We start from the raw sequence: 19,129 nt of genomic DNA on the forward strand, positions 1-19,129 counted from the left end.
TGGCCCAAGGAGGTGGCCGCTGGGCTGCGCGGGGTTCTGGCTGTAGAGAAGCAGATGCCCAGGGCCAGGGAGGGCGAGGGCCCCACATGGATTCCGATCTGGGGAGGGGGCAGATAGGTCTTGGTTTCAGAACAGAGGACCCAGGGACGTGTCGGAGGGGACAGACTTGCCGGTCCTCACTGTGGAGGCTGTGGTCCACCCACGCGCGGTCCAGAACTGCGAGGCTGCTGGTCCACCTTAAGCGACAGAAGTGGCGGTGCTGGTGGGGTGGGATTTCCTGCAGGAGGTGGGCCTGCCCGCGGGCCTATCCCAGGCACAGGCAGGGTGCCCGGCCCTTCCCGAGGGGCACTCCACTCTGTCCTGGGAGGCCTGCAGCCTGGGCTGGGATGCAGAGGGACCAGCAGCCCCGCCCTCCTTACCCTGCCCGCTGGCCCTGTGGCTCAAGGGCTGTGAGGTGGGCAGGGGATAAACAACCAAGGTGCCCCTGCAGTGTCACAATCCCCCACCCTCATAAATGCTGCGGGTGGGGTGGGGCGGGCGGGGTGTTGCTCCAGATGGGAGGGGCCTGGCCCTACCCAGGAAGAGCTCCGAGGTGTTTAGGGAAAGGTCGGTGCAAACAGGGACCCGGAAGGGACCTACATGCTCCAACGCTGCGGCCTGTGGGCTGGGGACAGAAGGCCTGGCGGTCGCCGCGTGTACCCCGGTGGGCAAGACCTCAGGTGTGCGGCGGCCGCATGGCCTCAGAGGGTCACGGGCTCCCAGCCTGGAGTTGGAGGAGAGGTCCCGCCGCAGGAGGGTCCGCCACTGGCTCTGCCCCGAGCGCAGAGGGAGGAGGAGGAGGAGGGAGGTGGCAGGCCGGGCAGGTGGGAGGGGCCGGCTGTCGTGAGGGGGGCCCCGCCCGGCCCCATGGCCCCTCACCGCCAGTCCACCTTAAGGGGCGTGCTGACATCAGCACGCTGTCTCCGCCGGCGCCTGGGAGGTGGGATTTCCTCTGCTGCCACCGCTGCTGCCTGGGTCCTGCCCGTCCAGCCGGCCCCGCCCGCCCGGCCCTGGGGAGGGATGCGGCGGCGCGGCGCCCAGGATGCCCCGCAGCCCCGGGACGCGCCTCAAACCCGCCAAGTACATCCCGGTGGCCACGGCGGCCGCACTGCTGGTCGGCTCCAGCACCCTGTTCTTCGTGTTCACGTGAGTCGGCTGCGGCGCTGGGGCCAGAAGGGGCAGGGCTGCGCACAGCGGTGGACGCGGCCTGGCGGGACCGGGGCCGGGGTTGGGCTGGCGGGCTGGGCTGGGTTGGGGCACCAGGGCCGTGGACAACGTGAGACCCCACTCTGGGCCAAGGCTGATGCCACGAGTGTGCCCGTCCTGGGGTGCCAGGGACAGGTGAGTCCTGGATGTGAGGACACTGGTGTCCGACGGCCACCCCGTGAGCATACCAGGCAGGCCCTGGGTGCGAGGTGCCAGCCCGGGCAGGGGAGTGCGTGCGGGGGCTTCCCAGGGTGTGGTTGCAGCCCTGCCCTCCCCACGAGGGGAGGGGGGCCGCCCAGAGCCACCAGCCCTCCTTGCGAGGAGCCAAGGACGACTCTCGAGTGCCCTCCTAGCCGTCCGGCCCCAGGCCGGAGCCAAGTTGTTCCCGCGTAGGTGTGGCCTGGCCCGGCTGCCACGTGCCTGCCCCATGGCCACCGCCGACGCTGGCCTGGCAGTGCGCTCTGCCTTCTCTTGACCTCCTTCTCAGCAAGGCCCAGTGGTCACAGCTGGAGGGCCCAGTCCAGGCCACACCCAGGGACACTGGCCTCGGTGGGCGCTGGGACCCTTGAGGCAGAGGACAGGCAGGTCCCGGGCCCATGCAGACCAGGGTAGGTGCTGACGACAGTTCCCTCTGCATTGTCGTGCCACCCCCCTCCCCAGGGCTCCTCAGGCACAGGGAAGTGTTGGGGACCCCAGGCTTCAGCCATGCAGGTCTGCGACCACCTCCTGCCACAAGTCCCAGGCTGGGACACAGCCAGGTCACCAGAGTAACAACCACTCTAGCCTTCCTGGGGACCTGAGGCTTGGGGTGGCCGCAGCCAGTGGGGCATCTGTTCCAAGGCGGGGGTGGGCAGGAGCCAGCTGGGTACCCTTTCACCTTAGCCGGGGCGAGGGCAGCAGCACAAGGACGGAAGGCTGCATTGGGCACCTTGGAGGTAGGCGAGCCCCGACCTGGAGGCTGGGCTGGGTGGGCACCACAGGCTGCCAACAGCGTGTTTAAAAAAGGCCTGTGTGGACAGGCTTATTTCTGGCTTTGGCGAGCAGACTTGTTCTTGTCACTCAGATGCTGCTGGCTATGAGGCTGTGGGCAGCGGGCGCGGGCCGAGGTGGGATGCGTCCCGCTGAGGCTTCTGGAGGGTGGGGCCTGGGCAGGGGTCTTGCGGGAGTCTCGGCTTTGCTTCCCTGCAGCCTGGTCTCCACTTGCTGGTTCTGGTTTCTCACTCCCCAAGTGCAATTCAGCATTTGTCCTGACTTTAAAAGGAATATGTGTTCTCTGATGAGAACTTGTGAAACGCTGGGAAAAAGTTCAACAAGCAACTGAGATCAACCCCACCCCAGGGAGCTCACCCACCTCCTCTCCCCTTAGGTGCACACAGGCCCCCTGAAGGGTGCTTGTTCTGAGCCTTCCCTTGATTTCAGAGGGTCCTTACTGTCCTGTGAACTCGACCCACCCCAGGGGCTGGGCATGGAGGCTGCCTACCCTCCCTCTGCTCTCACCACTTGGGTTCTGGGTTCTGGGTTCAGTGACCCAGCGCTGAGAGGTTCGGGGTTGCCTCAGGGCAGCACAGGCGTGCCCTGCATCCTGCCCTGAGTGACTCACTCTGCCTGAGAGACCAGGCGGAAGATGGAGGTGCAGGGGTGCTGGCCGGCATCCAGGTGCAGCAATCATCTTGCCAAGGGACCCTCACTCGCCCCCCGGAACTGGGATCCCTGCACCCCACGGCCACATTCCTTGGCTGAATGGCCATCAAGGACCCTGGCCGGCTCCCAGCCCGGTTCTGCTGGCGTTGTAGTTCCTGAGGGGGTCTGCTGGGTGGCCCAGGCCCAATGACACCACCCACAGTGGGCTGATTCCGGGTAAGCAGGGGGCCAAGCAGTCCCCTTCTTGGGACAGGCCTCTCGTCACCCTGGTACCCACACCTCTGCCCTGTTACTGATCCCAGGCCCACTGCAGACTCAGACACCCGCTCCTGGGCCCTTCCCACCCTGCCCTCGGGGCCCCACAGGATTCTGTCTGCTCTGCTCCTTGGACTTCACTGGAAGCTGAGTGGTCCCCGGCCCTCGCTCTACACTCAGTAAATATGAGTTGCCCCTTTGAGACAGGTCCACGTAGGCAGCAGCTCCGGGTGTCACTCAGGGTGGGGAGCCCAGGCCTAGAGGACCAAAGACCCATCCCTTGGGCCAGCTCTCTGAGGGGCTCGGCCAGCAGGACACTCAGATATGTCACCAGGAAAGGCTGGGGTGTGGGGAGGATGCCCAGAGCTGGGGGTGTCCCCCCCCCGAGGATGGGTAGCATGCCTCAGGGTAGGTTCCTGGTGGCCCTCCTCCTCCAGGAAGCCTTCCTGGGTTCTTGGTACAGTACTGTCCCCCTGGGCCCCAGAAGGCTCAGCGTCAGGCCGGGTCAGGTGCTGGGAGGGGTCTGAGAGCGCCGAGGCCAGGTCTCTGCCCCTGCCCCTTCCCCTTCCTCCTCCTGGAGCCACCTTACAGAACGACAGGGACCCTGTGAACATCAGAGGGCCAGGGCTGCTTGGTGGGATACCCATGCCTGGGGCCCACACTGGGCTGTCTTGTCTCTGTCTGGGGCCAGTGGGCTGACTTCTGGGATGTCACGGCAGGTCCCCAGGATGGGCCTGAGCCCTCCCTATGCTTAGAGGCCCAGTCAGCCACAAGGCCCAGCCTAGGACAGTGAGAGTTCCAGTCCAAGACCAAGCCAGCCTGTGGCGGGCCTAGGTGGATGGAGCCGCTGGCAGGGACCATATGCGGAGGGGGACACTTGGTGTTAGCCCCCTGCCAGGACTTGCTGTGTGTACCCCTGGTCCCCTGAGCTTCAGTTTCCCCATCTGCTTGGGTGTCTGTAGGGGGTGCATGTGGCCAGAGGCCCTGCCTGGCTGGACCAGGGCAGAGTGGCCGCAGACCCTCTGGTTCCGGGTGTCCCGTGTGTGAGCTTCATTAGTCAGTGTTAATGAAGAACCTGATTTAAGTGAAAACGTCTGAGTTAAAATTTTCCATTCTGCATTTAGCCGAGGCCGCATGCTACGCTGCAGAACCCCATCCTGCTGGGCGGTGTCTCCTGCCGGCCCAGGTGGGGCCATGGTGGAGGCTCAGGAGGGGGGCCGGCCCGGGGGAGGGGCCTGCAGTGTGTCTGCCACCAGTGGGCAGTGTCCAACCCCTGCCCGGCAGGGCGAGCCTGGAGCACACCATTCCCTGGGAGGGGAGTGGGGTGTCATCCCTGAGGGCAGAGAGGTGCTCCTGGAGCCTGGCACAGACTCAGGCGGCCGGAGCAGTGCTGCCTGCCAGGCCTCACCCACGGAGCTCGTGTGTCCTCACACATCCTCACACTTGCCCATCCCACAGGGAGCTGAGAGATGTCCAGAGAGGGCTGGGGTGTGGGGGGTCAGTGGAGGAGGGGCAAGTCTGCATCTGTGTTTGTGCGTGAATGAGGGTACAAATGTGCCATTGTGTGCACGAGTGTGTATATCCGTACACACGTCGGCACACACGTGCCTTTTGTGTTGATCACATGTGCGTGTGTGTATGCATGCTTGTGCAGTATCCACACATGTACACCTGGAGCACTGTGTGTCTGCGTGTGTGCTACACACGTGTGCATGCATGGGTCCCTGCATGTTCATGTGGATGTGCGTGTGTTCTTTCGTCTTCTCCCCTACTTAGCCGTTCCTGGGCCCTGGCAGCATTGGCTAGTGAGCCAGTCCTTGTTGGGCATGACCCAGGCCTCAGCCCCTCTTATGGCACAGCCTGGGGGTAGAGGCCCCCGGGGCGAGGATGGGGGGACAGGATGCGTGGCAGTGCCTGATCCTGGGTCTGAGTGAAGCCTGGGGGGCTGGAGGTGGTGAGTGGAGGGTAAAGTGGCTCAGGTCCCAGTCAGAGAACCCATACCCTCCCAGACTTGCCCAGCACCGGCTAAAGCCCCACCCTGCCCTCCCCGGTATGTGCTGCCCACGCGTGCAGTGGGTGGGTGGTGTCCAACCTGGGTAGAGGCCATCTAGCACCTCACTGCAAGCGTTACTCCGTCACCTTGCAGCTGCTGCTCTCCCCAGCCCCACCCGTGTCACTCAGGGTCATCGAGGCCCAGGGAGGACAAAGCAGTGTGGGCCTCCGGGGAGGGGGAGGGTGGCCTGAGCTGCCCACCAGGGCTGGCCTGAGCTGCCCGGCAGGTCACTGCAAAGGGCCGGTGGGCAGTGGGCTCTCAACATCTGCCGGTAAAACTTGGAGGGCGATGATGAAGGGCCGCGCTCGGCCCCCGTCCCATGTCCTCCCGCCTTCAGCGCCCGCCTGCCTGCTGCACTTCGTGTCTGCATGTCTGTCCGTTCTCGGCCAGTTCCCTCCTCTTGAGAGCAGGCTGGCTTCCCAATGTGCGACAGTGCAGGTGCCTGAAAGCCACGTTTTCCTTTTGCACAGACTACGTGGTCAGCCCTCCCAGAAGGCGCGTGGGGAGCTGGCTCACAGAGCCAGGGTGGGTCCGCGGTGCCCACCTCTCCCAGGTTCTGGCTGTGCCTGGCTCTCTCTCACCTGTCTTCACTGGCAGCTGGGCTCCTAGCCCCCTCCCACCCTGTTGGGAGACCATGCCTCAGGGACCCACCGTCATCCTGCCAAATGACATTGGATCGGAGGTCACAAACATACATTGAGCGCTGTCTGCACGCCAGGCTCCAGCGTGCAGGGATGGGGAGTGTGGAAGGTATCTGCTCTGGGCCGCCTGGGCAGGGGTGGTGGAGGAAGGCCTCCCGGCAGAGGGACCCCGTGTCCTCAGGTTGTGCATCACTTCCACGACGGGTTCTGGAGAAGAGGAAGGGGCAACTCACGGCTCCCAGCCCGCCGAGTGTGCTGCCTGCCGTGGGAGCGGAATCTTTAAATAGCCTCTTGCTTTCCACTAAAAATAGAGAAGTTCCGCTACCATGGAGGTGGTTGCTGGGGTGGCAGGGCTGGCTCCTAGCCAAGGCAGGCATGGGCTGCCAGTGTGGCCGGCGTATGCCGTGGGGGTGGGCAGGGCCACGGGCACGACTCACTCTGCGGGTGGCCACAATGCCCTATCCACATGGTCAAGTCTGGTGTAGGGGATCCCCACCGGCCCCCCAGCTCCACAGAGGGCCTGAGTGCGGGGAGGGAAGCAGAACCACTGGGTGCGCCCTGCTTATCACAGCAGCCATGGGAGAGATGGTGAGCCTGAAGCCAGAGGGGCTTCGTAGTAGCCTAGTGGGCAGAGACCCACCACAGGGTTGGGGCAGGGGGTCACAGGCCATGTGCCCAAGGACTGGCGAGTCTCCACTGAGGGGGTGCTCTGGTCAGGTCCTGCGAGGCCTGAGGAAGATGCTCTCTGTGCTAGAGTGTCCACCAGGGAGGCGTGTGAGACCTTTGCAGGGAGCCAGCAGTCTGAGAAGGCTTCATGGAAGAGGGGGCAGCCTTGGAGCCAAGTGGCGAGGGGTGATGAGAGATGGTGGAGGGGTGGGGGGCGCCATGCTTTTAGAGTCTCCAAGTATCCTGCACTGCCCTATGGAGAGTAAGGTGACAAACTAAAAAGAAGAGGCAGCCTGGGCAGGGATGCACCCAGGGCCCAGGTCCTGAGACTGCACCCCTCAGGGAAGAGCAGGCATGATCCCCCCATACATTTACAGACCGAGGATTGGGGCTCCCCACACCACGCCCCAGAATCTCCCTGGCAACAGGGCCCTGCCAAGCTGGGGACAGGTCTGGGTGAGGCCCAGGGCTGGCCTGAGCTGCCCGGCAGGTCACTGGCCTCTACCCGTCAGAGCACATGGGCAGAGCCAGCTCCTTTCCCATCCTGGGCTCCCACCTCCTGTCTGTGTCTCCCCATCCAGGGCAGGGGACCCGGAAAGATGCCCAGCTGGGGCAGGAGGACGTGGCTTGGCTCTGGCCTATGGGCTTCTCTGAGCCTCAGTCTGCTCAACTGGGAGTTGAGCTCCTACCAGGTGCTCAGGGGTGTCTGGGTCAGGGCTGACACACACGGAGCCTGTGCACAGCCCCTGAGGGTTGAGTAGAGAAGCAGGGGGCCCGTGGCAACAGTGGTCTCCCTGACTGCCATGCTGAGCACTGCACGCGTGTGGCCAAGCCTAATTCCTCTGCCCCGCGTCCCCTCCCCACACACCTGCCACACCCCCGGACCCAGCTCTGCACTGCTGTCCAACACAGGTGCCCATGGTTGACACGAGCTGTGTCCCCAGCCGTTCCTGTCTACAATGGCATCCTCTTCCTCTTTGTGCTGGCCAACTTCAGCATGGCCACCTTCATGGACCCTGGCGTCTTCCCCCGAGGTAGGGCCCTGTGCTGGGGCAGCTCATCTGGCTCATTTTCGCTAGAGTGTGAGTGGCTGACGAAGGAGACCCTGGCTGGGGGTGATGTGGGGGGTGGGGGGCTGGCTGGAGAGGGGCTCTCCTGCCAGGGAAGTCATTTTTGTGCTGCCCCCGGCCCACAGCGGATGAGGACGAGGATAAGGAGGATGACTTCCGGGCCCCGCTGTACAAGAATGTGGATGTGCGGGGCATCCAGGTCCGTATGAAATGGTGCGCCACCTGCCACTTCTACCGCCCACCGCGCTGCTCCCACTGCAGCGTCTGCGACAACTGCGTGGAGGTGACCGCCTGCCCCGCCCCCAGCCCACGCCCTCCTCCCCTGCCCGCCGTGTGCCCTGACGCGCTGTTCCTGCCCAGGACTTCGACCACCACTGCCCCTGGGTCAACAACTGCATTGGGCGCCGCAACTACCGCTACTTCTTCCTGTTCCTGCTGTCGCTCAGTGCGCACATGGTGGGCGTCGTAGCCTTCGGCCTGGTCTATGTGCTGAACCATGCCGAGGGGTTGGGCGCCGCGCACACCACCATCACGTATCCTTGGCCTGACCACAAAGGCGATGTGGACCGGGGACGCTTCTCACAGGGGAAGTCGAGGCTTGGAGGGGTGGGTCGGCAGCCCAGAAGTCCCCAGGGAGTGGGACTCCTTCCCTGAGTGGGCAGTGGGGAGGGGGTCGGTAGTCTGTCCACAGGCGCCTGCTCCATCCTCACCCACGGCCGTTGGCCTTAACGGGCCAGCATGGCCGTCATGTGTGTGGCCGGCCTCTTCTTCATCCCTGTCATCGGCCTCACTGGCTTCCACGTGGTGCTGGTCACTCGGGGCCGCACCACCAATGAGCAGGTGCAGACCCTGGGTAGGGCCATGCAGGGATGGGAGTGGGCATGGGAGGGTCCCCGATGGGCTGAGCGAGGAACCAGGGCTGCACAGGGACTGGGGTGGGGCGGGGCAGGGCAGGGCCGTGGGGGCCCTCGGCTGACGTGCAGCTGTGGTAGGGGAAGCTCTGGCCCTGGAGACCCCAGGTGGGGTTTGGCATGTGGGGTCTCACCTGCCCTGTCCCCCTCCTCACCCCCATCTGTGGGCACTGCAGCCACCAGTGAATCAGAGCCCAGAAATTCCACAGCTGCATGCAGGGGCAGACCCTGGTGACCTGGGTGGGGGGCACCCCTGGGCTGACCCTGCCCAACTCACCTCTGCGGAACCCCTGCTTGTCCCTGCCTGTCCCCCTGCCCTCCTTGGCCAGACCCTGGCTAGCCAGGCTGGCTGAGGGGTCCCATGTCCACAGGTGACGGGGAAGTTCCGTGGGGGTGTGAACCCCTTCACCCGCGGCTGCTATGGGAACGTGGAGCACGTGCTGTGCAGCCCCCTGGCGCCCCGGTGAGGCCCGGCGGGTGTCCAGTGGGCCTCCTCGGGGTTTGGGGTGGGCAGCCATGGGCCCTCAGCCTGATCCACTTCTGCTTTTGGCAGGTGGGGTCCTGCCCTTGACATGCATTCTGGCCAGGTTGCCCTGGCCACTGACCCTTCTGCCCCTGGTGCAGGTATGTGGTGGAGCCGCCCCGGCTGCCGCTTGCCGCTCGCCTGAAGCCGCCCTTCCTTCGGCCGGAGCTCCTGGAGCGAGCGGCACCGCTCAAGGTCAAGCTTAGTGACAACGGGCTGAAGGCTGGCCTGGGCCACAGCAAGGTGGGGGCCTAGGGGTGGGGTAAGGGATGGGGTGAGGTGGGAAGCGGTCAGGTTGGAGGGGCCTAAGAGTAGAAAGGGGAAGGACTGGGTGGAATAGGGGAGGGGTCTAGGTCCCAGGCCCCAGGATGGAGTTCCCAGTTAAGCCCTGCCCGTGGCCTGTACCCTACACACCACTGACCGCGCCCCCTCCCAGTCCAAGGGCAGCCTGGACCGGTTGGATGAGAAGCCGCTGGACCTGGGGCCGCCGCTGCCCCCCAAGGCGGAGGCCGGCACATTTGGCAGCGACCTGCAGACCCCACGCCCCGGCAGTGCTGGTGAGGCGGGGTCGGCCAAACGGAGGGAGGGGCACAGACTGATCCCAGTCTGACAGTGGTCCATCTCCCCCAGAGAGCGCCCTGTCGGCGCAGAGGACCAGCCCCCCGACACCCGCCATGTACAAGTTCCGGCCCGCCTTTCCCACGGGTACCAAGGCGCCCTTCTGTGGGCCGGGCGAGCAGGTGAGGAGGTCTGGCCCTGCCCGGAGGTCCCGAGGCCCCGCCCCGGAGGCTCCACCCAAGAGGCCCCGCCCGGGAAGCTCCAGAGCCCCGCCCCCAGACTTCACCACACCCTGGAGGCCACGTCCCCAGGAATCCTACCTGAAGCCCCGCCCCAGGCCTCACCCTTGAAGGACCCGCCTGGGTCACAGATGGTGTGGGCATCCCAGCTGGAGCTGGTAGAGGGGAGCGGGGCCGGGTGTCCTGGGAGGGGCTGGTGCAGGCAGTCCTAGCCACCTGGCCCTTGGCCAGTGTTGCCTGCTGGCTCTAGGCGCTGCCCCCGCGGGCACTGTGTGCCAGGATGCCTGGAATTCCACCATTAGTCACTCTGTAAGGTCCTCAGGGCCTTCGGGAAGGCTTCAGAGGAATCTGAGATTGTTTGAGGAAGCACATTTATTCTCTGCGTTCACGTGGAGCAGCGGACGGCCTGAGCAGACACCCAGACCCCTGAGGTTCCCAGGCTGCCTGCCTCCTTCATGCCACCAGAGGGCAGGCCCGTGGCTGAGCCAGCACACTTGGACCAGCCCCTCTCTCCCAGGGAACTCCCTCCAGGACTGATATCCCGCCTGACCCTGCCTCTGGGGCCTGCTGGCCAGGGCAGTGAGTCTGGGCCTCCCTGGCCAGTGTCCGGTGGCCCTTCTTGGAATGAGGGGGCTTAGGTGGGTTGCCTCCTTCCTGGGATTGTCCTGGATCCCATGGAGGGTCTGGCTTGTTGGTCAAGTGCCCTGAGGCCACATTTGTCCCCACCCATGCGCCTTTTGGGTTTTGAGGTTCTGCAGGCTCTTGTCCCAGTCCAAGTCTGTGTGCCTGGAATCACGGAGAATCAAAAAGTCCCCTCTCTGTCACTGTGGCTACCCCCTGGGCTGCTGGGCTCCGAGGGCACTGCCCTGCTGTCTGCTTTGCACTGCCCGCCCAGACCCTCAGCCGTGGGGTGCCTGGGAGAGGCCCTGGGTCACTGTGCGTTTATTAAGTCTCTTCGAGGTCCTGATCCCAAGGCTGCCCCAAGGCCCCTTCCTCTCCCTGGGGAGTTGGGCTGGAGCAGATGCACAGCCTTCCCTGGAGAGATACTGGGGCCCCCTGCTCTGCTCCACCCTGTCCCCACTTCCCTCCGTGGGGCGCAGGGGATAGAGAGCTTCTGGGAACAGCTCGTCGGTTGCACCTGCCGCCACCCCTGATGCCACCGGGATTACAACTTCCTAGTGGGCACAGAGCACCTGGTGAGCTGGCAGGGCACAGTGGGTGGGCCAAGATGGATGTGCGCCATCTCCCCCTGCAGGTCACGGGCACTGACTCCCTGACGCTGGGGGAGGACAGCATCCACAGCCTGGACTTTGCATCCGAGCCCAGCCTGGACGTCCCTGACTACCCGCCCAGCGGCCTGCATGCGGCCTACCCGCCATCCCCACCACTCAGTGCTGCTGACACCTTCTCAGGCGCCTTGCGCTCCCTGAGCCTCAAGGCCGCCAGCCGGCGGGGCGGGGACCACGTGGCCCTGCAGCCCCTGCGCTCTGAGGGTGGGCCCCCCACACCCCACCGTGGCCTCTTTGCCCCCCACGCGCTGCCCAACCGCAACGGCAGCCTGTCCTACGACAGCCTGCTGAACCCTGGCTCTCCCGGGGGCCACACGTGCCCGGCCCACCCCTCAGCTGGCGCAGCCAGCTACCGCTCGCCCTACCTGCACGCGGGGGCAGCGGGCGACCCACCACGGCCCCCGCCCCGCAGCTTCAGCCCCGTGCTGGGCCTGCGGCCTCGGGAGCCCTCGCCTGTGCGCTACGACAACCTGTCCAGGACCATCATGGCCTCCATCCAGGAGCGCAAGGACAGGGAGGAGCGTGAGCGGCTGCTGCGCTCTCAGGCTGACTCGCTCTTTGGCGACTCGGGCGTCTACGACGCACCCAGCTCCTATAGCCTGCAGCAGGCCAGCGTGCTGTCCGAGGGCCCCCGTGGCCCCACGCTGCGCTGCAGCTCCAGGGACGACCTGGTGGCCGGGCCCGGCTTCGGGGGCGCCCGCAACCCCGCGCTGCAGGCGTCGCTGTCCTCGCTGTCCAGCGCCGTGAGCCGGGCGCCGCGGACCTCCTCTTCCTCCCTGCAGGCAGACCTGGCCAACAGTGGCGCCCCGGGGGCCCGGCCCGCCAGCGGCTCGCACAGGTCACCCGTGCGCCAGGTCCCTCCGTCCCCACCTAGCACTCCCCGCTCGCCCTCCTACGTGGGCCCCAAAGCCGTCGCCTTCATCCAAGCGGAGCTCCCAGAACCGCCGCCCTCGCTGTCTGTGCAGAGGTGGGTGCTCAGGGTGCGGTCAGCTGCCGGGCACAGGGCAGGTGTCTGGCTGCCTGCAGGGCCTCTTGGCCAAGCACGTGGGGGCTGCCCAGGAGGCCTGAGGCTACCTAGGGGGGTGGGCCTCACCCACCTTGGAGGATCCTGGCGGCCAGTGTGAGGGTAGCCCGGCTACAAGGACGCCCTGGCATGTCCGGGGACCAGGGGCAGGAGAATTTGCATCTTGAGCCCAACACCCACACTCTCCCCTGGCTGGCACAGACCCAGCATGTGGGGGACCCTAGGGTTCTTCCTCTAGAGATGGTGCCACTGTCCATGTCCAGAAGGCAAAGTCTGGGGGACATCCTCCCACAGCAAAACATGCCACTCTGGGCACCACAGTCCTGGCCCTCGGGGGGCACACAGCCCAAGGAAGCAAGGGCTTCCCTGCTCAGAGATGGGCAAACCGAGTCTCAGAAGGGCAGGCTGGTCCCAGGCCCAAGTACAAGAGCTGAGCAACTGCTGGGCATGTTTGCTCACCAGGGCTTCACCTGGCTGCCGTGAGCACAGGCTCAGTTGACAAGGAGGTTCCTGTTGTGGGTGTAACAGGCCCAGAGGGGGCAGCTGTGAGGCAGCCCAGGGAGGGAGGGGCTCCTGCCCGCATGAATGCTGGGCAGCAAGGTCCATGCTACTGGTCAGTGCTGGGCAGGCTGGAGGGCAGAAGGGCAGCCCCTCGTTTCCCTTGGAGGGAGCAGGGAAGAGGCCACGTCGTCACCGCTGGGCTTCCCAGCTCAGGGCACCAGGACAGGGCAGGGTCCAGGGACTCGCCTGGCCAGCATCCACCTGGCCTCCCTGTGTTCTGTGGTCTGTGCCGAGAGGCCTGGGAGGGGATGGCGGCCATTATGACATCTGTCTGTCCTGTGACAGCACGGCCCTCCCCTGGCAGGCTCTGCTCCCCCACCCATTTCCATGTGGGACCGTCCAGGGTCAGAGGCAGGGGCTGCCCAGTGCTCCGTCTGTGTCTGTGTCCTCTGTCCTCTTGCCTCCGCTGGCCCCTGTCCTGCCATGGTCCCGTGTTCACCGTGTGTGTGCGTGTGTGTGCTTGTTTTGATGCAGGGACCACCCTCAGCTGAAGACCCCCCCAAGTAAGCTTAATGGGCAGTCCCCGGGCCTGGCCCGCTTGGGGCTTGCCACCGGCCCCCCAGGGCCCTCCGCCAGCCCCGCCCGGCACACGCTCGTTAAGAAGGTGTCCGGCGTGGGTGGGACCACATACGAGATCTCGGTGTGAGGACTGACTGCCACCCGTCGCCGTGGCGCCATGGGAGCCAGGACCCCCCCCCCCCCCCCAGCGGCTGCCCTCACTCCCAACTTCTCTGCCCTGGGAGAGGAGGCCCAGGCTTGGTGTGGACGCATCAGCGGGAGGAGAACCACGCCTCCACGGGCCTATCCCTCGTCCTCCGCCCGTGCATCCACTCATCTGCTCACCAGGGCACGGCTGGGCCAAGGGCCATGAGGCTGCAGGATCTGCGTGTTGGTGGCCCTGCTCCCACGAGCTGGGGCAGCAAGGGGGCGTGGACTGCACAGGTTGTCACCAGGCCAGTCCCTACCCACTTCCCTTACACATGGGTCACCATGGCCCAGAGATGGACAGAGAGGCCTGGGCCCCTGGCCGTCCTCCCAGACCAAGGGCCCCACCGCCCAGCTGCTCCTAACCATTGCCTTTCAGGGACCCGCTGGAAGCTTGTAGCTTGGCAAGGCCCACTCTTCTGCAGGGAGTCCAGGCCCGGCCCACAGGCACCCAGCTCCGGGACTGCTCTGGGTTCTGACGGACAGGTGCACAAATGGACAGACGGACGGACAGCCAGCTGTGGGTGGGGTCCTGGCTCCGTGTGTCTCGTCTCGCCCAGCTGGTGGGCGCGTCCCCGTGTCTGTGCGCTGAGCTGCCATGCCACGTCCCATGTGTTCACGCTCGGGCCCCCGCTGCCCCCACTGCCCGGAAACTCGCTTTAATTGAAGCCTTAATCTTTGCTTTATGCTCTTGTGGGAGGTGACGGGGGCAGGGGGAGCGGGCACAGGAGGCCGGATGCCACCACAGGGGGCCCACGCGACCCCGAGTCCCCTCCCTGCAAACTGGAGACCCCCACCCGAGGCATGCAAAGTCCAGGCCCTGCTGGAGCCTGGGCGCCCACGTGGAAAGCACATCGGGGAGGGGTCGGAGTTTTGTCTGGCGCCAGGGACCCGAGAGTAAGCACACGGCAGCGTCCGCTTGCGTTGTGTCTGTTTTATGTTTTTATATCTACATCTATATATCTATAATTTTATTAAAAAAAGAAAAAGAGTCATTTCGATCCTTTCCTTGAGCAAGGCCAGGGGCTCCGGGCGGGGGCAGAGGGGGTCAGGCTCCGGGAGAGGTGGTGGCGGACAGTCCGGGCGTGGACGTTCTGCGTGGGTGTTTCCGTGGACTGAAGCCATGCTGGAGGCCTGGTGGGTGGGGGCTGGCCGGCGGTTCTCTGGCTGACCAGCGTGAGGCTTCCCTGGGTCTGCGTCATCCCTGGCAGTAACAGGGCGTTTGGAGAGAAGCTGGGGCTGTAGCCGCCCCAGGGGCCCAGGATCCCAGGAGCAGGGAGTGCCCGCCCGTGCTGCAGCTGCGCGGACTGGAACTCATCTCCCGTCCCCCCTGCAAGTGTCTGGGGTGGGGACGTCGGGAATCCACAGCTTTTCAGGGGCTGGGGGACTGGGGCAGGGGCTGGCCCCGCGTGGTAGGCCAGCGGGTCCTCAGACCCTGAACCGGGCAGCTCTGCCCCTTGCTGACCTCCGCCTTTCTGCTTCTCTCTCACGGGACGCTGCAACCCGCAGGGGGCGGATCGGCACCTGCAGCCGTGGATGGGGGCGGCGTGGCCAGCCCAGGGTGCCCCCCGGCCTGCACCTGTGCCACCTTGGCCTCCCGGTGGACCGCCCGTCACTGCGGGTCCCCTGGAGCCCGGCCACTGGGGCGCCCCCCCGGGGGGCCGTGTGCCGTCTACACTCGGCCGCCTCCAGCCTCTTCCCCAGCCTCTCAGGGCCCGAGCGGGACACCAAGTAGGAGACTCCGGGGCCCAAGAGGCCAGGCTGCCGCAGGCCCTAGGGTGTGGGCTGGGGGTCCCCTCTCCACCAGCTGCACCTTGACTGACCCCGAGCCCACCAGGGCCCGTGACCCTGTGCCCTCCCAGCTCAGGAAGTCCCCACCTGCTGCAGAGGGTCCGAAACCCCAGGTGGGGGCCCTGGAGCTGCTGGGACCAGCACAGCCTTCCCGGGTGTCACCATTACCTGACTCCTGCCTGACCAAGCACTTTACACGCCACTTCCTCCCAGGGAGCCCCGGCCTCTGTGGGTTGGGCTGGGTGGGGGTCTCAGGTCGCCCCTGCAGGTCACTACACTCCCCCCTCCCTGCACCCAGCACATGAACAGATGCCTTAAGCTCCTGGAGCCGCCAGCTGGAGGAGACCCCAGCCCACCGGCCCTGCCCGGGTGGTCTTCACTCCTTCACTCTGAGATGTTGCACCTGGCGAGCTCAGAGGGCCCTGCCACCCCCAGCCTTGCAGCCCCCAGCCGGCTGGGCCTGGATGCTCCCAGGGGCAGGGCCGGGCCCTGGCCGTCCCCTCTGCCTGGGCAGCGGCTCTGTTTCTCCCACTTGGGGATGAGCAGCCACAAAGCTATTCTCTATTGTTCTAAAAGGTATTGCCCCGCCCCAGTTTAATGCACTAAATAAAATTTTTGGTGTTTACCTCCATGACTCTGTCCACCAGCGTGGTCCCCCTGTCCTCCAAGCCTCGGGGAAGCGCCAGGAGGCTGGACTGGACAGGGACCCTGGGATGGGGAGGGAACAGGAGCCGGGGGCCGGGTGGTGGCTGGGCCGGTTTGGGAAGGGGGGTGTTCGGCCAGACAGGGACGTGGGTTATGTGAAGGGTCAGCAGAGCCTGGGCTGAGAACCTGATCCCCGAGGTCCGCCAGTCCCAGGGGTGAGGCCTGAGGACCTCACTTTCAGTGGAGTCCCTTCTGCACACCTTCTGCTCAGAGCCCTTCTGGTGGCCAGGGCGGTCTGGGGGCGTCCTGCGGAGAGGCTGCCCTGGCAGCGGATGGGGCTTGGGGGACGAGGCAGGGGGCGCCACCCCTAGGGACCCTCACTGCAAGATCGGCCTCAGAAGGCGGCAAAGCCTCCTGTGCCCCGCTCCCGTTTCCATGGAAACAAGTGCACAGGCCTTGTGTCACTACTATATGTCCAGCTGCAGGCCCAGCCCTCAGGACAGACCCCGCCTCCACCCTCCTCCAAGGCTCCGGGCTGGGAAGATGTGTGGCAGTGCCATGAGCGGGGACTGGCACGGCTGCTGGGCACCCTGGGCCACACCGGCCGCCTTGCTTCCTCCTCGCTGGGGCTGCTGGGCCTCCGGCCTAGAAGGGCAGGAAGTCGTCCACCTCAAGGCGCAGGAACGGGCCCAGCAGGGTCCGGAGCTTCCAGACGGTGGCGCGGCTCAGCAGGGGCGGCACCAGCCCCTCGAAGGGCGCGGGGTCCACCACGTACACGTAGGCGGCAGTGCCGGCTAGCAGGGCACCCAGCAGCAACCTCAGGGCCAGCAGCCTGTGGACGGCAGTGGTCAGGGGGCGGGGGCGCCCAGAGGACGGTCCCTGGGGACTGGGCTCTGCCCTTGAGCTCGGACAGCCACCTACCAGAGCTGGCGTTTGAGGCCCTCGGAACATCCCAGCTGCGTCCGCGCCTTCTGCAGGAGAGGGGCTGAGTCAGAGCAAGTTCCTACTCTCTCCCAGGACAAGGGTGATTCTGGTCACAGGGATCCTCTCCCGCTCCCTGAGTGGGGCCTCCAGGGAGAGGGTGGGGTGGGGGACTTACCCCTATGCACACCATCTGCTGCTCCTTCCTGACCTGGGTGCGGCACTGGGCCCGTTCCCTGGTGGGGGGGTGGGGCGCACAGTCAGCACCACGTGTACCCCCCACCTCAGCCTGGCACCACCTGGTCTGGTGCGGGGGAATTGGGGAGGGGTCAGGGATTGGTCCACCCCATCCTGACCCGGACACCTACCCCCATCCCGGCCCAGCCAGGCCCTGCTCGCTCCCAACCCTGCACATCACCCCAAAATCTCCAGCTGGATGTCCTCCATCTGGTTCAGCACACCCCGGATGTCCTTCTTGAGGTTCTGGGGGGCAGAGAGGGTAAAGCTGGTCCCCCAACCCCACTGCCCCCACCCAGCCCCCTCATCCTCTGGGTGTCGCCTTTAGGGACCTACCAGGAGCCCGGTGGCCTGGTTGTTCAGGGCCATGTGTACTTCGGCCACGCCATCCCACACCTGGTGGGAGGGTGGAGGCTGGGTCACGCCCCAAGGAGCGGGACCCACGCAGGATGCATGTCACAGGTGGGTGCCCCAGCGCCCCCTCCCACCCTTGCAGGTGGGCACCTCGGTGATGGCCATCTTCTTCCTCTCAAAGGACAGTCGGATCTGCTGCAGCTCGTTCTGGGGGCAGGCACAGTGTGGGCAGAGGGAGGGCCGGCGGGTGGTCAGCTCCTTCCTCCCCGCACGCCCCCGGTCCCTGGGGCCCACCTGGGACTGTTGCACGAAGGACTCTTTCCCCCGGCACAGCTCCTGCCGCAGCAGCTGCAGAGGGGCACTGTCCTCCAGGGGCCGGGCACTGGCCTGCTCAAGGGGCTGCAGAGGAGCCACCGGCTCAGCCCCAAGGCCATCGGCAACATCCGTGGTCAAAGACTGCTTAGGAGTGGGGTGGGGGTAGCGCATGGAGCCACAGGGAGCTCCCCAGAGCCTCCCATTGTCCTGCTGGGGCTGCACCCTGCCACACACTCACCCAGGTCAGGGCCGTGCAGCTCGAGTGCTCCGGGCACAAGGGCAGGAACTGCTGCCCTGGCCCCAGGAGGGCCCCCAGCTGCTCCTGCAGGTCCTGGTTCTGCCTTTTCTGGGGGTGGCGGCAGAGAGATGGGAACAGCCACTTCACAGGCAGGAGGCCGAAGGGGGCGGTGGTGGAGGGCTTGGGGCCTGGGAGGGCTGGGAGCGCACTCACCAGATTCTGGTTCTCCTGCTCCATCTGGAGAAAGGACTGCTCTGCAGGCCCCAGGAACACGCTCTGGAGCTGGGAGGGGGCTGCCCTGGGCGAGGCCGGGGTCCCTGCCCCCGGGGTCAGGGGCGGGCAAGGGCAGGATCTGGGCCCTGAGCTGGGCCCCGCCCCCTGCCTGGGTGTCCCCTGCTCTCGGCCTGAGTGCAGGGGCCAGCCCCACCCCAGCCCCATCTCTACTTGTCCTTGTCTCGCCCCCGCCGGGTGGTCTCGCGGCCTCTGTCGCTGCATCTCTCCCTCTTCACCTGTGATAAAGTTCCCAGGTACCTTGTCACCGACCCTGGGCCCCCCACCCCCTGTCTCCGGGGCCGGGAAAGGCCTGGCAGACTCCACTGAGTGGGTGGAGCCGAGAGGCATCATGCAGGGCCACCTTACAAACCCCTAGCAGGGTGGGTCCAGGCATCCTCCATGGCTGCTCGAAGCTGGGGGTTGGGGGCACTGTGGGTGGGAGTGGCCACGGGGTCCCAGGGTTTTCGGCCCCTCCATACCTCCCTGTGACCCCTTCCTGACCCCAGGTCCAGGCTTTGGCCTGGCCTGACCTGCCACCCTCTTACTGAGGGCCCTCTGGGTGTCATGGCTCACAGGTGCCTCAGGGACACCTGTCACAAAGGACTGGGCATGGCCAGGGAGGTCATAATGGGCTGGGGCGGTGGTCAGAGCAGGGCTGGCAGGGCCCCTCCCACCATGTCCCTGTTCCTCAAGTAACCTCAGGGGGTCACCCCCTCTGCATCGTCCCCACCACACCCACCTCAGCTATTTTCTTAAAATGTACAGCAGATCATGCAGACACGTGGTTAGAACAAAGTCAAACAACAGGAAGTGTCCAGTGTGACCCTGCCCCCAGCCTGTGATCCCAGTGGCTGAGATCTTTCTGGAGGTGGCCGCACATCTCATGGTCTCTCTCTCTTCATACAGAAGAGATCATCCTACAGCCTGGCTTTTTCACGTAACGTATCTCCAAGTTTTTTATTTTTTTATTTTTT

The 19,129-nt window shown here is 65.6% G+C and overlaps 2 protein-coding genes across 8 annotated transcripts; one reads left to right on the forward strand and one right to left on the reverse strand.

Annotated features, from left to right (window-relative positions):
• Positions 1–367: 367 nt before the first annotated feature.
• ZDHHC8 (zinc finger DHHC-type palmitoyltransferase 8) lies at positions 368–15,655 on the forward strand. Of its 7 annotated transcripts, none has more exons than XM_068563342.1 (11): positions 368–454; positions 7,414–7,535; positions 7,697–7,854; positions 7,932–8,104; positions 8,309–8,411; positions 8,854–8,945; positions 9,107–9,248; positions 9,442–9,562; positions 9,636–9,745; positions 11,058–12,058; positions 14,891–15,650. In XM_068563342.1, the coding sequence occupies exons 1-11, from the start codon at positions 387–389 to the stop codon at positions 15,114–15,116; spliced, it is 2,316 nt and encodes a 771-aa protein (XP_068419443.1). In that variant the 5' UTR covers positions 368–386; the 3' UTR covers positions 15,117–15,650. The 7 variants fall into 7 exon arrangements, with proteins under 7 accessions (XP_068419443.1, XP_068419442.1, XP_068419447.1 ...); XM_068563341.1 differs by lacking the exon at positions 368–454 and adding an exon at positions 632–719; XM_068563344.1 differs by lacking the exon at positions 368–454 and adding an exon at positions 873–1,185 and having other exon boundaries at positions 7,697–7,770.
• Positions 15,656–16,462: 807 nt separating this feature from the next.
• Positions 16,463–18,632, reverse strand: CCDC188 (coiled-coil domain containing 188). The gene is given in 9 exon segments (XM_068563843.1): positions 16,463–16,649; positions 16,739–16,788; positions 16,917–16,974; positions 17,157–17,221; positions 17,312–17,371; positions 17,480–17,536; positions 17,624–17,728; positions 17,883–17,990; positions 18,096–18,632. Coding segments are annotated over 9 exon segments (1,227 nt in total).
• Positions 18,633–19,129: the final 497 nt, after the last annotated feature.

The sequence above is a fragment of the Eschrichtius robustus genome, chromosome 14 (genome assembly GCF_028021215.1).
Source record: "Eschrichtius robustus isolate mEscRob2 chromosome 14, mEscRob2.pri, whole genome shotgun sequence".
Classification (NCBI taxonomy): domain Eukaryota; kingdom Metazoa; phylum Chordata; class Mammalia; order Artiodactyla; family Eschrichtiidae; genus Eschrichtius; species Eschrichtius robustus.